At 38.3% G+C, this 18,695-nt stretch overlaps 4 protein-coding genes across 18 annotated transcripts in view; 2 read left to right on the forward strand and 2 right to left on the reverse strand.

Moving 5' to 3' along the window:
- LOC118282231 (uncharacterized protein ZK1073.1) overlaps nt 1-4,022 on the forward strand; it is a 67,489-nt gene extending 63,467 nt beyond the window's left edge. For all 14 annotated transcript variants that reach the window (XM_035603209.2, XM_035603210.2, XM_050701359.1 and 11 more), the window contains one exon: nt 2,686-4,022. In XM_035603209.2, the coding sequence (XP_035459102.1) occupies nt 2,686-2,874 (189 nt within the window). In that variant the 3' untranslated portion in view covers nt 2,875-4,022. The remainder of the gene's footprint in view (nt 1-2,685) is intronic.
- LOC118282026 (retinol dehydrogenase 11-like) lies at nt 10-2,006 on the forward strand. Its single transcript, XM_035602903.2, has one exon. The coding sequence runs from the start codon at nt 623-625 to the stop codon at nt 1,607-1,609; it is 987 nt and encodes a 328-aa protein (XP_035458796.1). The 5' UTR covers nt 10-622; the 3' UTR covers nt 1,610-2,006.
- A 659-nt stretch (nt 4,023-4,681) lies between the features above and the next one.
- On the reverse strand, nt 4,682-8,409 carry LOC118261947 (tubulin alpha-8 chain-like). Of its 2 annotated transcripts, none has more exons than XM_035573005.2 (8): nt 8,241-8,409; nt 7,474-7,699; nt 7,147-7,319; nt 6,944-7,072; nt 6,661-6,831; nt 6,186-6,326; nt 5,811-6,026; nt 4,682-5,705 (listed from the first exon to the last, which is right to left on the reverse strand). In XM_035573005.2, the coding sequence occupies exons 1-8, from the start codon at nt 8,241-8,243 to the stop codon at nt 5,409-5,411; spliced, it is 1,356 nt and encodes a 451-aa protein (XP_035428898.1). In that variant the 5' UTR covers nt 8,244-8,409; the 3' UTR covers nt 4,682-5,408. The 2 variants fall into 2 exon arrangements, with proteins under 2 accessions (XP_035428898.1, XP_035428897.1); XM_035573004.2 differs by having other exon boundaries at nt 7,474-7,702; nt 8,241-8,406.
- A 6,047-nt stretch (nt 8,410-14,456) lies between these two features.
- On the reverse strand, nt 14,457-14,879 carry LOC118261855 (insulin-related peptide 4). Its single transcript, XM_035572855.2, has one exon. It carries the CDS (start codon nt 14,824-14,826, stop codon nt 14,557-14,559), a length of 270 nt encoding a protein of 89 aa, XP_035428748.1. The 5' UTR covers nt 14,827-14,879; the 3' UTR covers nt 14,457-14,556.
- Nucleotides 14,880-18,695: the final 3,816 nt, after the last annotated feature.

Raw genomic sequence — 18,695 nt, forward strand, 5'->3', positions numbered from 1 at the left:
TGATTAAGAATCAGTTAAAAGTAGGAAAAACTGAGGTAAAAAGATACTATGTGATGACCAAAGTGGTGGTTCATTTGTGTGTGAAATTCCATCCAAATTAGTGAACATATTTGAATGATTATATCTATTTTACTTTCCTACATCAGAAAGTTACATACATTAATTTTCTACTCCTCACTCACAAACTCAACTGGTAAACTCCTTGCTCTTGAAACTTGATACGCACAAGTTCATGGTCTGTCACGGTCTTAGATCGGAATAATCTGATTACTTGTATATACGTATACTTACGTAGTTATTACCAACTTACATACAAGTTGTATAACCGAATTGGAATATCTTTTAATATTTTACTTCGTGTTACGTAACTTATACGCTATGTCGATCTTCGTCAAGGCGCGCCGGCGCATGCGAATCTAATAGCCCCCCTCTTTGCAACCGTCACAACGCAATCACTCGTCCGCTGTTACACCAAAGTAAAAGTAAAACCGCGTTCATTGACTCACCGAGAACCTTTCTGATATACCGCGGATCAAGTTTGTAAACAAAACTTCGCCGAAGTTTTGTTCTAACTTAAAAGTTTTGTGAAACAAGTGTAGAACATGTTACATTGAATACCAAAATGTCTGTGATCTTACTAATCATCGAAATTATAATTATTGGGGGCATGATAGTGGGACTTTATCAGAAGAATACGAATTTAGTGTGCAAGTCAAAGAAGAGATACGATGGCAAGACAGTGCTGGTGACGGGTGGGACTGCGGGCATGGGGCTCGAGATCGCTGCAGATTTCGCACACAGAGGCGCAAGGGTTATCGTAGCGTGTCCCTTCGAAGATGAAGGCTTGCATGGCAAAAAACTTATTATAAGAAGCTCTGGTAATGAAAATGTAGTGTTCAAACTACTAGACCTCGCTTCTCTGGAGTCTGTAAGAAACTTCGCAGCCGATATATTGAGAACAGAAGACAGATTGGACATTTTGGTGAACAATGCTGGAGTTGGGGTCCCGGGAGACTTCCTTACCGCTGATGGAATGAATTTCATCATGCAAGTTAACTACTTTGGCACTTTTCTACTAACAATGTTGCTCCTACCGCTTCTGAAGAAGACGGGCACAACGTCTGAACCGAGTAGGATTGTAAACACATCATCTGTAATGCACAAGTTTGGTAAAATCGATTTCAACAATTGGAACAAGACAGGATACTGGGCCAAAATAAGGATATATGGGAACAGCAAGCTTTGCTTAGCGCTGTTCACCCGGGAACTTGCCAAGAGAATGAAGAATCCAACGGTTATAGTGAATATTGTGGATCCAGGAGCAGTTGGGACGAGGATCTTCAACAGTTCTCGCATCGCTTGGGCCAGTTTTATATCATTTATGGCTTTGATCTTGTTCAAACATCCGTGGGAAGGTGCGCAAACAGCCCTGTACGCTGCCACGAGTGATAGGGCTGGTAAATTCACAGGGGAGTACTTCAAGAACTGTCAAAGAGTTCGAGCCAGTGAGTTGATTTATGATGAGAAGCTGGCAACGAGGGTGTGGGAGGAGTCAGTGAGGCTTGTGAAACTGAGTGACGAAGAACTCAACCAGTGCTTTAGTTCTTAGACGTGTGGTGTTGTGACAAATATAGTAATACTCGTACATAATTAGTATCTAGTTGCACGAAAGACACCTGTATGTATGTGAGGTGATGACACTGATAAATTGGTAAATGATTCCGTGTAATTTTCATTCAGGATGTTAATGCTAATTTTTGTTGACTTGTAATGAAATAGTAGTATGTTGGTAGCATTAATAGCACGTTGCGTGACCCCGTTGCGCTCTGTTGGATGGTCGGTTCTGTTTTTTACATTACCACGTTCAATTAAACGGAATTTCAAAATGTCAAAATCTATAATTGAAATTGTGTACCTGCGGATTATTTGTTCATTATGTTTATTTATGGCTTTACTATTTAATCCTTTTGTGTAATAAGAAATAAATTATTTTAGTTAACTGGTAATATTTTCTGTGTTCATTATATTTTTTGTCTCATAAGCTAAACAGATTTGTGTTTAATCGTAAATCGGTTTAGCTATAAGTACACACCTTCCTTTTATATGGTCGTTAGGAAAATCATTTTAGGATTGGTTAAGTTAATACCTAAACAGTAAACAGCGAAGGTAATCCAGGTGGTTGCAATACTTTCAAAGCCGCCTTCGATACAACATATTTACAACTCGTTCTGATACTGATGAATTTTTATACAGACATAGATAGACCCTAAAGACGGCTACATTAAGGTCGAAAATACTTAAATCTTACAACAGGAAACGTAATTCACTGTACTGGCAAAGATATTTATATCGCTAGTAAAGTTAGTACAATTAGTGGTCAATATTGAATTTGTTGACTGCCTCGTTGGCCGAGTGGTTGCAAGTGCGACTGCCGGGCAAGGGGTCTCGGGTTCGATTCCTGGGTCGGGCGAAGTATTACTGGACTTTTTTCGGTTTTTCGTAAATTTCTCAGTGGTAGCACGGAGTCTAGAAATGTGCCCGGTATATGGCAATAGGCTCACCACCACAGGGTGCACACAGTGGCATTACATGCCATAATGTGCACCTCTGCCTACCCCTTCGGGGATTAAAGGCGTGACGATATGTATGTATGTATGTATTGAATTTGTTAACTTTTTATTACAGCCAGCTAAGGTAGCGCAGTCTCTGCTGCTGTTCTGCCAGGGCCAGGGTCTGCTGACGTCACTGCCACCTCCAGGGGTCGAACGTCGCATGTCCCGCGCCATGTCGATGGAGGAGTACGACAAACCGAACATTCGCCGTCTCTCTCTCACACCAAGCGTGGCCGAGTCACCCCCGCATAGGAAACTCTAGCTGAAGAGATCCGACTCCTTACTCGAGGAGACGGTGTAAGAGGATTTACTCTGAAGATGGGGCGTTAAATTGTGTAGTTTTCTGTATCAAATAATAGATGGCGTTACTTGCACGTAGTAAAAGTTCATTGCATGTCAAGTTATACAGAATTGATTTTATTACAAATAAAAGGTAATTTAGTAAAACAAATATTAAGGTATTCATCGGAATGAGGTACTATGTGCACTAAAACCTAGATAGTGACGTAAATATAGACGAAAATATGTGCACATACATACACATTGATTGTAAGTAATTAGCTCTCTAGAAAACGCCCTACTTCTAGAATCTTCGATATACGCTATAATGTTAATAATTTAAACATTTGTCTAATGTATGTCTGTTGTAGAATCCGTATTAGTTAGCAGAATGAGCGTCGTTGTTGCATTATATTACATAACATAACATATCGAAGGCATTGTTACAAATGTCTTTTTGTATAACTAGTTATATTGCATAATTTTATAACTCGATATATTACACGTTTATCTAGCTTTTTGAAGAGTTTTATTCATAGCTACTTTTGGCGGATCAGCAGAGGTGTTTTAATGGATGTTTTTTAATAGGCAACAGCTGTGAATATTTTGTTTCGATGAATTTGAATATTATTTTTCTTGTAAATGTTATTATCGATACTTGTTTAAAGTCTTGTTTAAAGTAAATATTATTATTATTCAATTAAAGAATGAAAGAGTATTTTCATTCATGGAAATTAATTTGTTTTTTTTTTTATGGTGAATTTATTTATTTTAATAGAAACCTTGGGATGTGATGTTTTCAATTGTAATGGGAATTTTTTTTTTTTTGGTAGTTAGAAAAAGGACTAGAAATGTCTATCTTTAATAAAAACAGATTATTATGATACACATGAAAATGCACCTTAAACTCAAACAGTACGGATGACAATCGCTAGTCTGTTGTTTTATTTAAAGTATTTGTTGCAATTTCTTTTTTTATTTAAATGTAAATTATAAATCTTTATGAAATTAAATGAAAATGGATGTATTCTACTATATCTGTACAAAGTATGTAACGTCTAGAATAGTATAATTACAATTAAGTGTATTAGATTTATGTTTAATTCAGAATAAATATATACTTCTAGATTATATTTGTTTTTATTTTTTACGGACTGTTTCACCACCTTTATATAAGTCCCCAATAAACTTATGTAACAGATAGTTCATACAAATTACGTTCCCTATTCAAATATATCTGGTACATAGCGGCTATCCAGACATTGTGAAAAAGGACCTTAAATAGGATGGGGTTTGGCCACCATCTCGCCTGATGGTTAGCAATTATATGGCCGACAATGGAGTGTAGCTATAGCCACAGCACAACTCAATACTTGAAGACATAATAATTGTTATTTCATAATTCGTCAAATACTTAGTACAATCGCCAAACGTATTGGCAAACCCGCTAAAAATAGATTTTTTTATAGGATAAGCCGGAAAACAGACGGCGCTGATCCTGATAGTAAGCAATCGGCCGCGCCCATTGACACCCACAACACCAGAGTAGTTACAATGTGTTGCAGGCCATTTGGGAGGTTAGCGATTTCAGGAATGGGGAGATTAGGGAGGCGAGGAATTGGACCACTGGGTGGTGATTCCCTCACAAAAGACGGTTGGTTTTGTTTCCTGTGAGGTCGTCGTATCAGTCCAGTCGGATCGCGCCGAAGCATTAGCACAAAAATATGGAGCAAAAGAGGAAAATCCTAAATATGCAATATTTTTTCTAAACAAATAAATTAAACTCGTCGTTTGGAAATAAACTGGACATTTTATTGTGACAAGAACATCAGACGGTACATTGTAAAAAAACTTTTTGATCTTTTCAACAAACACGGACGTACACAAATACTAAACATTTACACTTACAACAATAGCGCCGCTTTCACACCGCACACTTACGCGATTCGCCACAAAACACGTGTAAATAATTTCTATCAATAAAAGTAAAAATAAAATAAAATATAAATCTTATTTCTCCGTCGAGTATTTGCTAAAAAATTTAAAAAAATATACCAATGTAAAAAACTTAAAAAAGACGTCGCAAGACTGCTCGACGAAGAAACCATAGTGAGGCGTGGGAGCGCAGCTCTGTCACGCCTTGCAGCCATCGGTGCGTCAGTGGTAGGGTACAAGCAACTCGAGCATCATCCGACCTCCGCGGACATTTTCGAACCTTTAAATTAATTTTCCCAGTTCTGCAATAATCAATATCAATAAACGTGCGGCCGCGGTTTTGTGGCGTCCGCTTCGGCGGCGACGCTGCGCGGCCGCCATGTTTAGACACGCACAGACCGACCACAGCACATGCACCGAGTCACTTGTCTAGGCAGTGGAGCGCCGCGCGCGCAGTCCATGTGCGCGGCGGCAGAGTGTCGGCGCAGTCGCGTCGCAGCTGTATCGGCGGCGGGCGGTCTGCGGCGAGCGCGGAGGGGTGCGGCGGGAGGGGCGCGGCCCGCCACGAGCCGGCGGGGCTCGTCATAGCTCGTCGTCGAAGCCAGGCTGCATGTCAGACGTCTCGATGGCAACTTCGTCGTAGTCACGCTCAAGTGCTGCAAGGTCTTCACGGGCTTCTGAGAATTCACCCTCTTCCATGCCTTCGCCCACGTACCAGTGCACAAACGCTCGCTTGGAGTACATGAGGTCGAACTTGTGGTCGAGTTTACCCCACGCTTCGGCGATGGCGGTGGTGTTGCTGAGCATGGAGGCGGCACGCTTCACCTGCGCCAGGTCCCCGCCCGCCACCACCGACGGCGGCTGGTAGTTAATGCCAACCTGACAATTCAAAATGAAAGAGAATTCAAATTAAGGCGATACAATAAAAATAATGAATTGTCATTTTAAGTATCAAACAACATTAAAAATGCTTTATTTTTTTACCTTAAATCCAGTAGGACACCAATCCACGAACCGGATCCCGGCCCGGCCCTTCATGGCCGCAATAGCAGCGTTCACGTCTTTGGGCACCACGTCGCCGCGGTACAGGAGGCAGCACGCCATGTACTTGCCGTCGCGAGGGTCGCACTTCACCATCTGGTTCTGTGGCTCGAACAGCTCTGCTGTGATCTCTGACACTGACATGCCTTCGTGGTATGCCTGGTGGTTTATACAATAACATGAATGTAACAATCCCCTTTAGATTATCTTGTTAGAGGAAATTCCTCTCTAAAGTTCTTTTTATAATGAGAAAACAGAAAAGGGTCAATAAAAATCACTATACTATAGTAACAATTAAGTTTGAGTCCATTACGGTACCTTATCAGCAGAGACCACGGGCGCATAAGCAGCGAGTGGGAAGTGTATGCGCGGGTAGGGTACCAGGTTCGTCTGGAACTCTGTCAGGTCCACGTTCAGAGCTCCGTCGAAACGCAGCGACGCTGTGATAGACGACACCACCTGGACACAAGTACTCGAGATTAATGAAAGATTTGGCTTTAATGAATATTAATGAAATACTAGATTACGAGAAATCTTATTCCCAGTATCTTTCTCTGTAGTCGGCCCCTCATGACTGAGGATCGTGGTCATCATTGGATTCGCATTTGGAGCGAATTATTTGTCTCCATCGGTTTCTGTCCATCGCATCGTGAACGAGTTGGTGGAATCCGGTGGTAGACGATTCCTTGATCTGGTCTGTCCATCGTGTTGGTGATCGGCCTCCGGATTCCCAGTATAAAGTCAAGAAAAAACGCTCTTTAAACTGGTTCTGGTAGTAGTAAATGATCCTCACTTGTGAAATAAGCCTGTTGAGGTTGGCATAGGACGGCCTCTCAATGGACAACCGCCGCCTACAAATGTCGTATATGGCCTCATTGTCCACCATGAACGCGCAGTCCGAGTGACCAATGGTGGCATGTGTCGTCAACACTGCGTTGTAAGGCTCCACTACCGCTGTTGACACCTGAGTAGAAATAAAAATCTTCCAATAATCGTTGATGGGACGCAAAAATAATTGTCAATAGGAACTAATCAATATCACAAATACACTATTTCTAAAGTATGTAGGTACTTACTTGCGGTGCGGGATAAATAGCAAACTCAAGTTTACTCTTCTTGCCAAATTCTTCTGAGAGTTTCTCCATGAGCAGTGACGTAAAGCCGGAGCCTGTCCCGCCGCCAAAAGAGTGAAATACGAAGAAACCCTGGACAGTTCACAAAATAAATATAAAAAGATTGTAGATACTGACTGCCTACAATGCTGGTTATAGATAATTACCTGCAAACCAGTACACTGGTCTGCCAACTTCCTGACTCTTTCCATGACAGGCCCCAGCACTTCACGGCCAGTGGAGTAGTGGCCACGAGCGTAGTTATTGGCCGCATCCTCCTTGCCTGTGATCAGCTGTTCCGGGTGGTATAGCTGCCGATATTCACCTGAACGAACCTCGTCTGCAAGAGAACAATCAAGCATTTTTGCTAACAATACTTCGTACTTACACACAAATATACCACCTCATGAGCCAATTTAATTAAAATAAAATATATAGCTACTACTAACCTAACCCAACCTGATTGTTTCTACTTATTCACAAACAAAACTTACCTATAACAGTAGCCTCTAAATCCACCATAACAACCCTCGGAACCATTTTTCCTCGATCAGCTTCAGAGAAGAAGGTATTAAAACAAGAGTCCGTCGCATTGGGGTCCTGCTCACAGGCCGGCAAGGTACCGTCAGGACGGATGCCGTGCTCCAGGCAGTAGAGCTGCCAGCACGCCACACCCATCTGCACGCCCGCCTGCCCAACGTGCACTGAGATGCACTCCCTCTGCTCGCATACAAATAGATCACACGTTATTGACATTTCAAAAAAGCAAGGGTTTCAATCATTGTGAATGCACAAATGAAGGCCAGTCGTGTGGCTTGCATCAGGTCCCTTGGTCAAAGAACATTTATCAGTTTCTAGGAGACACATTAGACAAAAGATGACTAGCCAAAAATGGCCGTCTGTACATCCGTCATTTTACAAAGATCACATTTTTATTCCTGGAAATAGAACCAATATTTATTTAGATACTACTAAGATACATAACAACGAACAATGTGCGTAGCTGGAGAGCATCCCAAAAGTGGTAGCAGACCTGAAATCTTCTGTCAATAGCACAAGAACTAGGGTGTCATGATGACGTGAAACAAAAATTTTGTCACTGGTACTGTTTTAAATATGCACTCATATATTTTTCAATAACTACCGAAAACTAGATACACGTATTGCTCTTCTGCACCAATGAGAAGCTGACGAGTAACCAAGTCAGCAGAAGTCACACACACAAGTCAAAAATACTGGTATTACTATAAAATTCGCTTACCATGATGGATACTGTTAATTTTGTCGATCTTGGCGAAAATATATATATAAAAAACTGTACAAAAACTATTACGTTACGAAAATTTTGAAAAACAGACTGAAATTTTGAAAAAAATGCGAATCAGCGCCCGTCTGATGGGCCGCTTGGATCTCTTGTTAATTTTTATTCCACATTCGAATTTCCATACGGCTTTCCGATATATTTTTTTGTGCCAGCGTTGAATTGTTGAGCATAAAGTTTGCATGTATTCAACTAAATCCTTTGTAGACATAATTTCGGCTTTAAACTTCATCGTCCTAATTAAAATTTTCTATTATTTCTTAACAAAAAAAAAAAGAAAATATTAAACAAAAAAATACAGCATAGATGTACCAGACCTGTCTTTCAAAAAATAAGTACCAGCATTTAAAATCGAGGGTGGCAAGTACGTCACAAGTAGGGCACTAAGATGAGGGTTGGGTGCCATTACGGCAGGGGATGGGGTGCACTGGGCGGGGAGGTTCGTGTTCACCCCTCTTATGTGGACGTTGCAAGTTGATTTGCATTTTTGTACTCGTTAGTTAAGATAAGTTCGGTATTTCTATTAATTTCTTTGAATGCACGAAGTTTTATGGATAAGTAGATTGATTTGATACTTTGAGTCTGATTTAGTAATTCCAGAAACTTTATATTTATTTTATTTATTTTATTTATTACTCTTTATGCACATCAAAGTGTACAAGGTGGGCTTAATGCCGTAGGCATTTTCTACCAGCCAAACCTTTAGGTGATGCAGTGAAAAACTAGTGGTAGGTGCATGTAGCAAGTAAATACAGAAAAGCTCAGGTGGAAAAATAGAATATACTTACTTACACAAATATGTACCAATATATATATATATATATATATATATATATATATATTGGTACATATTTGTGTAAGTAAGTATATTCTATTTTTCCACCTGAGCTTTTCTGTATTTAAATATATATATATATATATATATATATTTATTATTTTTGTTTATTTCAATATATATATATATATATTTAAATAACATGGAAAAATAATAAACCTACATAATAACAATACATATACTATTTACATATAATATATACATACTAATTATAGTGATGATCATGATGAAGACTCTGACAACTTCTTCAGAAGAAGCTCCCGAACTCTCCGCTTGAACGTCAAGCGAGTAGACAGCATCCTGACATCGGTGGGGAGCGCGTTCCACAGCAAGATGGATTGGATAAAAAAGAAGAATGAAGGAATTTAGTGTGGTGTGTAGGACATTGAAGGAGACGGTTGTTGGAAGAGCGTAGATATTTGCTGTGGTTGGCGCAAGTGTACTGAAAAAGAGAGGAAAGATAGCTAGGCGAAGAAGCTGAGTTGAGGAAGGAGAAAAGTGTGGTAAGCGCCCTTTGCTCCCTGCGCTGGCGTATGGGCAGCCACTTTAATTGCATCCGATTGCAGAAACGTATCATATTTACGCAGGTTGAAAACGAATCGAATGCAGTTATTCAGAACAAGTTTATTGAGGAGATCTGCATTCAGGTCGTAATAACAAACACCGCATAATCTATAATAGGGAACAATAAGGCCTGCACTAGCATTGACTTGGTGGTAGACGGAAGCAAGTTCTTAACGCGATAAAGAGACCGCAGTGATCCGGTGACCTTTTTGCACACATTTGTGACTTGTGCCTGCCAGTTCAAATTGCTGTCAATGAGTAAGCCGAGATCTTTGACGTCACTACCGAATGGCACGATTATATCAATAGCATCGTAGTCAACCATACATTAACTGAAGCTTTTTGTAAGTCGTTGACGAAAGTCATCATAATGGATACTACTTAAGTACATATTATTATAACAACATTTTACTCTAAAATTATAATAAAACATTGTTTCCAAAAGGACCACATTTTTCAATCCTTGGTTACGCTAATTAACTTTAATATCTAAAACCGAATGTTTAACTAACCCCAACGATCTTAATCCGTGACGAAAATAAATCAAATTATTGTCTTTTTTAACAAGTGACCGGGTCACAGTCGACCGCGTGTTAATCCTTTACATTCAAATGTAAACTATTGTCAAGTGCTAACATTATTTTGAATATATAATTGCGTGTTATTGTTGCAATGTGTAAATAAAAGAGGAGTGTGGTTATCGATTCGTCTCACTCTATGCGGATAAGGATCGAGATTTTTGTAGTAGCGTTATAGAATAGTTTATTGGCGGCAAGTATGTCGGCTTATTGCAAGTTAAGCAAAAAATACCAGATAGAAATCGTGAGTTTTTGCATTTTGTATATGTGTCAAAATAAGTCTATAGTTTAAAACGTATTTAGTGCTGCAGTTAAAACTTCTTGCAATAAGTCGACGATATTTTCTGATAGTATCTAGACATTTTATTTCCTTAATTTGATCGGTGGTTTTCAGCATTAATCAACATTTACGCTTTTTTCTGAAGCATAATTTAATGTGTCTTAATGAAAATAATTATGTTTTTCGGCTTAGTTTATATTATAACTTTCAAAGACATACTATACCTAATGCGCCGTAACAAGTGCGGCTGACAGATTCAGTAACGTTTCGTATCACTCTTAAGTTGCTGCGATTTAAAAATTGCCTTAATAAGCCACACGATTATGTTAAATCATTCGGATGCGTAGTTAATTAAATTAAAACCAACCGGAATGTTCTAGTATTTAATTAAAATCTAATGAAATGCTAAAGTAAAGTGTTATGCGTATAACGTAAAGCCATAGTCGTGTTTAGTGATGGGATGTACGGCTACGATGGATAGGTAGTCGATGTTTTTTTAGAATAAGGGTCGAAAATCGTGCGTTTCAATTATCATTCTTAAAAATTTTATTGGGTAAATCCACTGTAGACGCGGCTCTCTCTGCCCAAACCACAGTGACATTATCTGCAGAAATATGTAGTAGACATTTTTCTAGCATTTCCGGCGCCATTGATAATGCGTGGTGGTATAATTAACATATACAAATTAATATACCCTTGTTTTCTTCGCGGTTCTGTAAAACTGAAACTCTGAAACACCTCAGGGCTCGGTCATAAAATATTTATTTTGACAAGTATATATACACGTAGTTAGACTGCACAACTAAATAACACATACATTTAATAAAAAATGTTTAAGAGAATTGAATGTATGCTGCGGGTATCGATACGATAAAAAAAGATTTTTCTAATGTCCATCCCTAAAGAGAGACGTCAACGTCATACTGGCATCTGTCAGCCGCACCTTGTTACAGCGCATAAGGTATAAATTAATTATTATGTTTTTTTGACTTACTCACGTAATTGTTCGACAAGGAACTCGACTAGTTTCAAGCCTCAACATACGTAAATCTCAATGATAATTTATCAAGTTGACTTTTCAGATATATGAAATGCATTTTGCATAATCCACATCTTAGGTTAAAAAATGTCAGTTTCCATTATAGATGCGTGTTATTTCCGATTCACCTACTTCCGATAAGATATGCTTATTGACATGGAAAGCTAAGGTGGCAGCTGAGGTAGATTTTCCATAACAGCACACAATTGCACTTAGGTCCTATTAATAAAATTTGTCTGAATATTAATGAGCTGGTTCCAGGTATAAAAGCTAGGAATTACTGAGTATCAGCACATTCAAACCGCACTCTTGGAACTGCATACACCATTCAATATCACCAAAGCTATTTGGTCCTACCCTTCTCAAGATGAAGCTTAATTTGGTCTTTATGGTCGCAGTAGCTTGCTTCTGGTGCTGTGAGGCGCAGAGTGGTGCTGATTACTACTGTGGCCGACAACTTGCTGTGAAAATGGGTTCAGTGTGCAACGATCATATGGCAGAGAAGCGTGATGCTGGGTGGTGGATGTCCACGAACGCGGTGCGATCTCTAACCGGATTTCGCGGCAAACGTGGTATTTCTGACGAGTGCTGTTTCAAACCCTGCACGTTGGATGAACTTCTCACCTACTGTTATGTTTATCAACAATATTAACATGAAAAACACTCGACTTATTGACAATTGTTATTTAATCAACTTGGTGCCAGAAAAATGGATTATATTGTTATTGATGTAAATAAATGTTAAATATTACCTGATTTTGGTGGTTTTCTTTCATCAATTTTGGTTCTACTTCTATCATAGAGACGAATATTAGGTATCGGTTTTAGTAGGCATTCCAAAATCAACAAGGTATTCCGTGAGGATATAAATGTAGTATTTACTAATATTAAAATTACAGGTGAAATAAAATTTCATACACAAACTACAAGACCATACACAAGGACGTTGACCATACATATTTAAGTAATTATTGTACTTTTTTGTAAAATTAATGTATTTTCTACTAAATAAATAAATATTTACAAAATTCATTTTAAAAACAAACAATCGTTCCAATCTCTTTACTAACAAGAACACAAATATTGACAGTTAGAAAAAAAATGTGTCTCTGGCAAACTTTGACAAATGACTGTCAAGCAGTGACAAGGGGTAGATGAAACGAGCGATAGTATTGTGAAACCCGATCTTTATCTTTGAGATTAACGCTAATGTGCCGAGATATCATCTTAAAAGAGGGACCTATGGGGGATTTTTAGCCGACTTCCCAAAAAGGAGGAGGTTCTCAAATCATCTGCATTATTTTTGTCTGTATGTTAGGCGACGTCTGTTGATGGATTATGATTTTTTTTTGTTGGAAGGGTTATCTTGAGATCCTATCGAAACCAATATTTTATATAGTATTTGAAACTACCTACTACAATTCTATAAACGTGTGGAGTCGATCTGATAATGGAGCTGAGAGACAGTTGAGGGAACACCTCGAAGATTTACAGCAATGACCCCGTGTTTGGGCTTGAATTCTTGGTTCTGATGAGAACTTTACAAATGTATAGACTGGTTTCGGTCTGATGATGAAGTGGTAGGACAGTTGAGGGAACTCCTCAGCGGTTACGGGCTTGATTAACTTTTGTTGATTACACCTACATGAGGTTTGATGGTCATTAGGGGCCTGATGATGAAATGGTATTATTAATTTGTATTGATGAGAAGTTTGCAACCCTGTGGGTTGTACGTATCTCTCTCTTACATTAAAAAGTAAAAAATAAAAAACTGCCTTGAAAAAATCGACTTCAGAACTAAAAACACAAACAAAGAGTAAAAAGTAACAATAACTATTATTAGTCTTACGCACTGATTCGTTACCTGCCCATTGATAGATAAGAAGACCTGACCTCTTCGGCATTATACAGCTTGATAGAAATTTAAATGATACCTCACTCACAGAAAAAAATTGACTGGTGATAAACAAATCAGGATACTTATTCGTTGTTGTGTGTTGTTTGCAAGGTGGTAGCGACACTGCTAAGCATAGGGATTTGAGATCGATTTCCGTTGTTGTATTTGTAAGAGTTATACATAAAAAAATATACTGCTATATTTTGTTGACGAAACGAATATCGAGAAAGAAATTATCTATCTTACTCTCTTTCTAAATGTAAACTTTGCAATGGGGTAGTTATTGTTAATATTCGTCGGATTGCTTTAGCTTATAATCGGCTTAAAAAAGAAAGTATAAATTAACAAAATGTTCTACGCTATCATAATCATTAGGTATCATATCTGCTACAAGACGTCTTCTATTGAACATAGCCTCTCATAAGTCGATGGCCTCAAATTAAACTTTTTTTATTTAGTTTGTAGGAGAAAACAAATCTATAAATATTTTTGCTCTTCATGGTGTCAATGGTAGAAAATAAGATAGATTTTTTATATAAAACTACAAAATATTAAAAAAAGAATAAAATTTTCTACTCCAATGACAATCCACGTACAATAGCCCGAGGTGTGGCTCAAATAAAAAATCCCATTTGGTCCACGGAGGCGGAATAATGACCGCTTTTTACCGGTTTAATCCGGATCAGATAACTGGGGACTATGCGATGCCCGTTTGATATTCATGATCATTCCTCGGGGATTTTGGGGATGATAGATGTACTGCAGATTTTGTTACCATTTACATTAATTGATAATTACATATTGAGCTATATACTATGTAGTAGATATGAGTATTTGATTTTAGTCTAATGAAGGGTTTGGGTAAAATATATGGTGTGACTATAGTTATGTTTGTAGATACCTAATTAATTACGTTAAGAACAAGTTCTAGTATACTGAATAGAAACTAAGAAAACAACAAAATTCTCTAAAACCTCTAAAATTTATTTACATCAAAAAACAATCCAATATTTTCGAATCTAATTCACTATTTAACAATCAGTCAAGTGTTCTCATGTAACATTTAATAGAAGCAGTAGGCGAGTAGTTCATCCACGGTGCAGGGCTTGTCGCAGCACTCGTCGACAGGACCACGTTTGCCGCGCACCCCACTTAGTGACCGAGCCGCGTCCGCAGACATCCACCACCCAGCATCACGTTTCTCTTCCGTATGATCCCAGCATAGCTTCGACAACACCTCAGCAAGTCGGCGGCCACAGTAGAAATTAGCGCTCTGCGCCGCACAGCACCAGAAGCAAGCCACTACGACCAGAAGGACCAAAGTAAACTTCATCTTGAGACAATAAAAAGCTTTGGTATATTAAATGATGTATGCTGTTCCACGGATGTGGTTCGAATGTGCTGATATTCAGTAAGTCCTAGCTTTTATACCTGGAACTAGCTCATTAATATTCAGACAAATTTTATTAATAGGACCTAACTGAAATCTGTACGCGTAGGTTATGGAAAATTTACCTCAGCTGTCACCTTGGCTTTCTATGTCAGTGAGCACCATACCGTAAGTGGGTGAGTTGGAAACAGCATGTGTAATGGAAAGTGACAATAATTTACTTGAGATGTTAGAGGAAAAAGCGAAGCTAATTTGTGGCAATTGAAAATCTTTATACAAGATCTCGAAGCTGAAGTTTTTTGACTCGAAAGCTAACACCGGCGCGATGCTTGACTTGCATGAGAGCAGTATAGGAGAGAGACGCATTGTGCGAAAAGTCAAGTCAAACTGTGTCTTTATTACAATAATAATACCTCTACCTCTGCTCACCCATACGAAGTTTTGTAACAAATCCATACATGTTATGTATGTATGATGGAAAGTGGGAGCAAGTACCTTATAATTACTACGTGTGGCCGTTAGTTAGTGTTTCAACATAAAGCGCTCTAGAATTATTAGGCAATTCCTCGTAGGTACAGAAATTACGTAACAACCTGACACGAGTCTAAATTGCCTAATTAAAGCACCATTTCATGAGTAAAAATAGGCACCTAAGGATAGCAGTGGATACTGTATAATAGAGGGATGTGATGAGACTTGATACGTGCTTGAACTAAAGATGGTCCTAAATAAAAAAATCGTACTTAAGTACTTAGTGGCGCTCTGTTATTTCTGCTTATCGCGCTGGGACAAGGAATTTATCCTTCCTCACAATTTTAGACTCCATATTAGACGCTAGAAGTGCAAATAGTTTTATAGGGTATACACACCATATTTTACGTTTGTTTAGTCTCATTTCATAACTGAACACCAAACGCATTATCCATCTAAATTCTCTATTATACCTAAATATAGAACATTGAACTCGTCTAACAAAGCTATGTAATAAAAGTAAACAGTAGCGGTAACTATAAAGGTCGGTAATTAAATCTTAAGGGCTGCCCCACGCGGTCTGCGCGAGGGTGCGAGACAATGGGCCGTGTTACCAGGGCTGCAGGGCCAGGTGCCGCTCTCTCAATACATTCAGTTGACTTTATTTGATTCGAGATTTACTGGCAGTTTTGTGCTGTGTCGTTTATGGGTATAGGGTATAAATTGTCTAGGTTTTAAATGAGGTGTTTGAAGATTTTAGATAGTTTTAATTTTACTTTTCTATGAAAATAAAATTCCTTAGGTACTTAATAAAATATTTTGTGATACACATAAATCGTTACAGAAACTGCTAATTGTTATTGTGGATTGTAAGAAGTAGGAAAATTATCGATTCAAAGTAAGAAAGATTTCTTAATAATTTGAATCAGACCAGCATTCATGATTAATGTTCTCACTTAGCCAAACGTGCTGCGTGGAGACACATCGCAAAAGCATCACTAAATTGCGAAGTACGACCGGCATCATGACCACGACCGCTTTGTCGAGAGCGTACGACTAAGACAGAGAATATTAGCCCATGTAACTTGAAAATTCTGTAATGTAAGGCCATTAAAAGTTCTAAACATGCAAGTTGACTTTTATATGACAATTAATATAAAAAATCAATCAATAAATTCGTTTTTCACCCAACAAAAAACGTGTTTGTAATCCGAAAATTAATTTTACGATAAACTCCCTTCCCCTGGTGCTTACAACCGAATTTCCGATACACAATTTTTTGACCCAAAATCCATTTTTTTGATAAAAAAGTTTGTTGTATGAATGGCTGCTATTGTTCGTGGTGCATCGATGCAGTGTGACAGATGGGCTTGTGGCGTTGTATGTGTTCCATAGTGTTGGATATAAGCGATAAGGGTAAACGGTTTGACACCGCGACAATCGGTCAGATTGCTCCGCGCACGGATTACTTGGCGTTTATAGTAATAATAGTAGAAGATCTAGGAGAATGAGATTGGTAGTAACGAAACTCAATGGCGATAAAATATTTTACTATTTAGAGAACAGATTTCTTAATCACACTAATATTATAAATGTGAAAGTTTGTTTGTTTGCATGTTTGGAAGTTTGTCCGTCAATCACGCTGAAACTACTGAACGGATTTTGATGAATTTTGGTATACAGACAGGGTATGAGCTGACTTGGATGATGAGATACTTTTTATCCCACGGAAACGCGGGAGAAGCTGCAGGCAGAAGCTATTGTAAGACTAAGGCCGAATCACTGTTCTTTTCCTCGAGCGACAAGGTTTCAAAAAATAAATAGTACAAACAAGAAGAATAGGAACTGTGGTCATCACTACTAAAAACATATGTTTTATATCATGTTAAAATAGCAATCTATCATTATCTTGATTACCAACGGAAAGACTGCTGTTTCAACTGTCTCCTATAAAAATTAAAATAACTTTTACCACCTAAAATATGAATTATCCTTGACTGTATACTTATGAGTATAATTTAACATAAATTCCTCTTTAATTCCAAGCCAGTAGCTTCAAATTAAGCTGTGACAGCCGTGACATCGGCGTGTTATTGGCAAATTCGACATGCGTAGGAGTCGAACCACAGACTTTATTCAATGGTTATTTATTTGTATTCATTTAACGCTTGTTATGTATATCCTTCTGAACAATGTGTAGCTTAAGGGAAATTGTATCGTTAAATACTTTTTAAGGATATTTTGAATTATGTAGTGGCTCAGTTGCTGTTTCTTTGTACATAATTCATTGTGCATATTCGTAGCTTAACAAGTATTGTTTTTGTCTAAAACTTGGTTACTCCTGCAGATCTATCGATAATGGTAAGTCAGCACCCTGTTTACCCGGAGCTGCGGACTGCCTTGCGGGTTACCGGGGCTCCGGTTCGAAAAGCAAGAGTAGAAACGGGGTGGTTTTAAGTCAGTAAGAGTCTGACACTCCCTCTCGCCTGGCCCAAGGTGGGAGAAATTATTAGATGATTTTCCCCCTTAAAAAGTACACTGCCGCTGTAGTTTATGTTAGGCTTATTTCTGAAAATAATTTCTCATAGGTACCGTTAGTAATTTCATATAAGCCGTTAGTAATTTCATTTAAGAAAGAAGTCATAATTAAATGAAACTCATTTTCCAAATAAAAATCACAAACAAATAAACTTTAACCCAACACCAACAGCTACTGAATAAACAATAAAAAATTGAGACACTTGGTCAATTATACCCTTCGTATTTCTAGTGGTGGAATTATAAACAGTTCATGATAGCAGTCTGTGGCACGCGACCCACACGCTTCGACACTTGTAAGACACGTGTGAGACACCAGTTGTGGGTGTGAAAGTGTAATAGGCACATAATTTGTGGTAAAGTTTGTTTGCTGATTAAATTAGGTATTTTTAATGGTTATTAGTGGTTAACTGTTCGGTTATTGGACGTGTAGTGATCTAGATATTCGACAGACATTGATCTTTTGATTGCCTTCACTTCTTTCAGACCCGAGGCTCTATTTTATAGATTGTTTTTTTTATCTAAAACTAGAAAGGCATTTAAACGCGATTCCACCTGATGGTAAGTGACGATCGATGCGTTCGAAGATGGAACATGCCTTTTTTATGACGGGGAAACCTTCAAAAGGTGCGTAGCTTTTTGTGGAGAAAGACAAGGTAATAAGGGAATTTTATCTCAATAAAACCACCACGGCGGCCTCCTTCAGCACCGATAAGGGGCACCGAGTTCACCAGGAATGAAAAACTGATATAATTTGATTCAGAAAAAAAAAACAAAAATTCTTCGCTTTTATTAGTACAACT

Source organism: Spodoptera frugiperda, chromosome 20, assembly GCF_023101765.2.
Source record: "Spodoptera frugiperda isolate SF20-4 chromosome 20, AGI-APGP_CSIRO_Sfru_2.0, whole genome shotgun sequence".
Classification (NCBI taxonomy): domain Eukaryota; kingdom Metazoa; phylum Arthropoda; class Insecta; order Lepidoptera; family Noctuidae; genus Spodoptera; species Spodoptera frugiperda.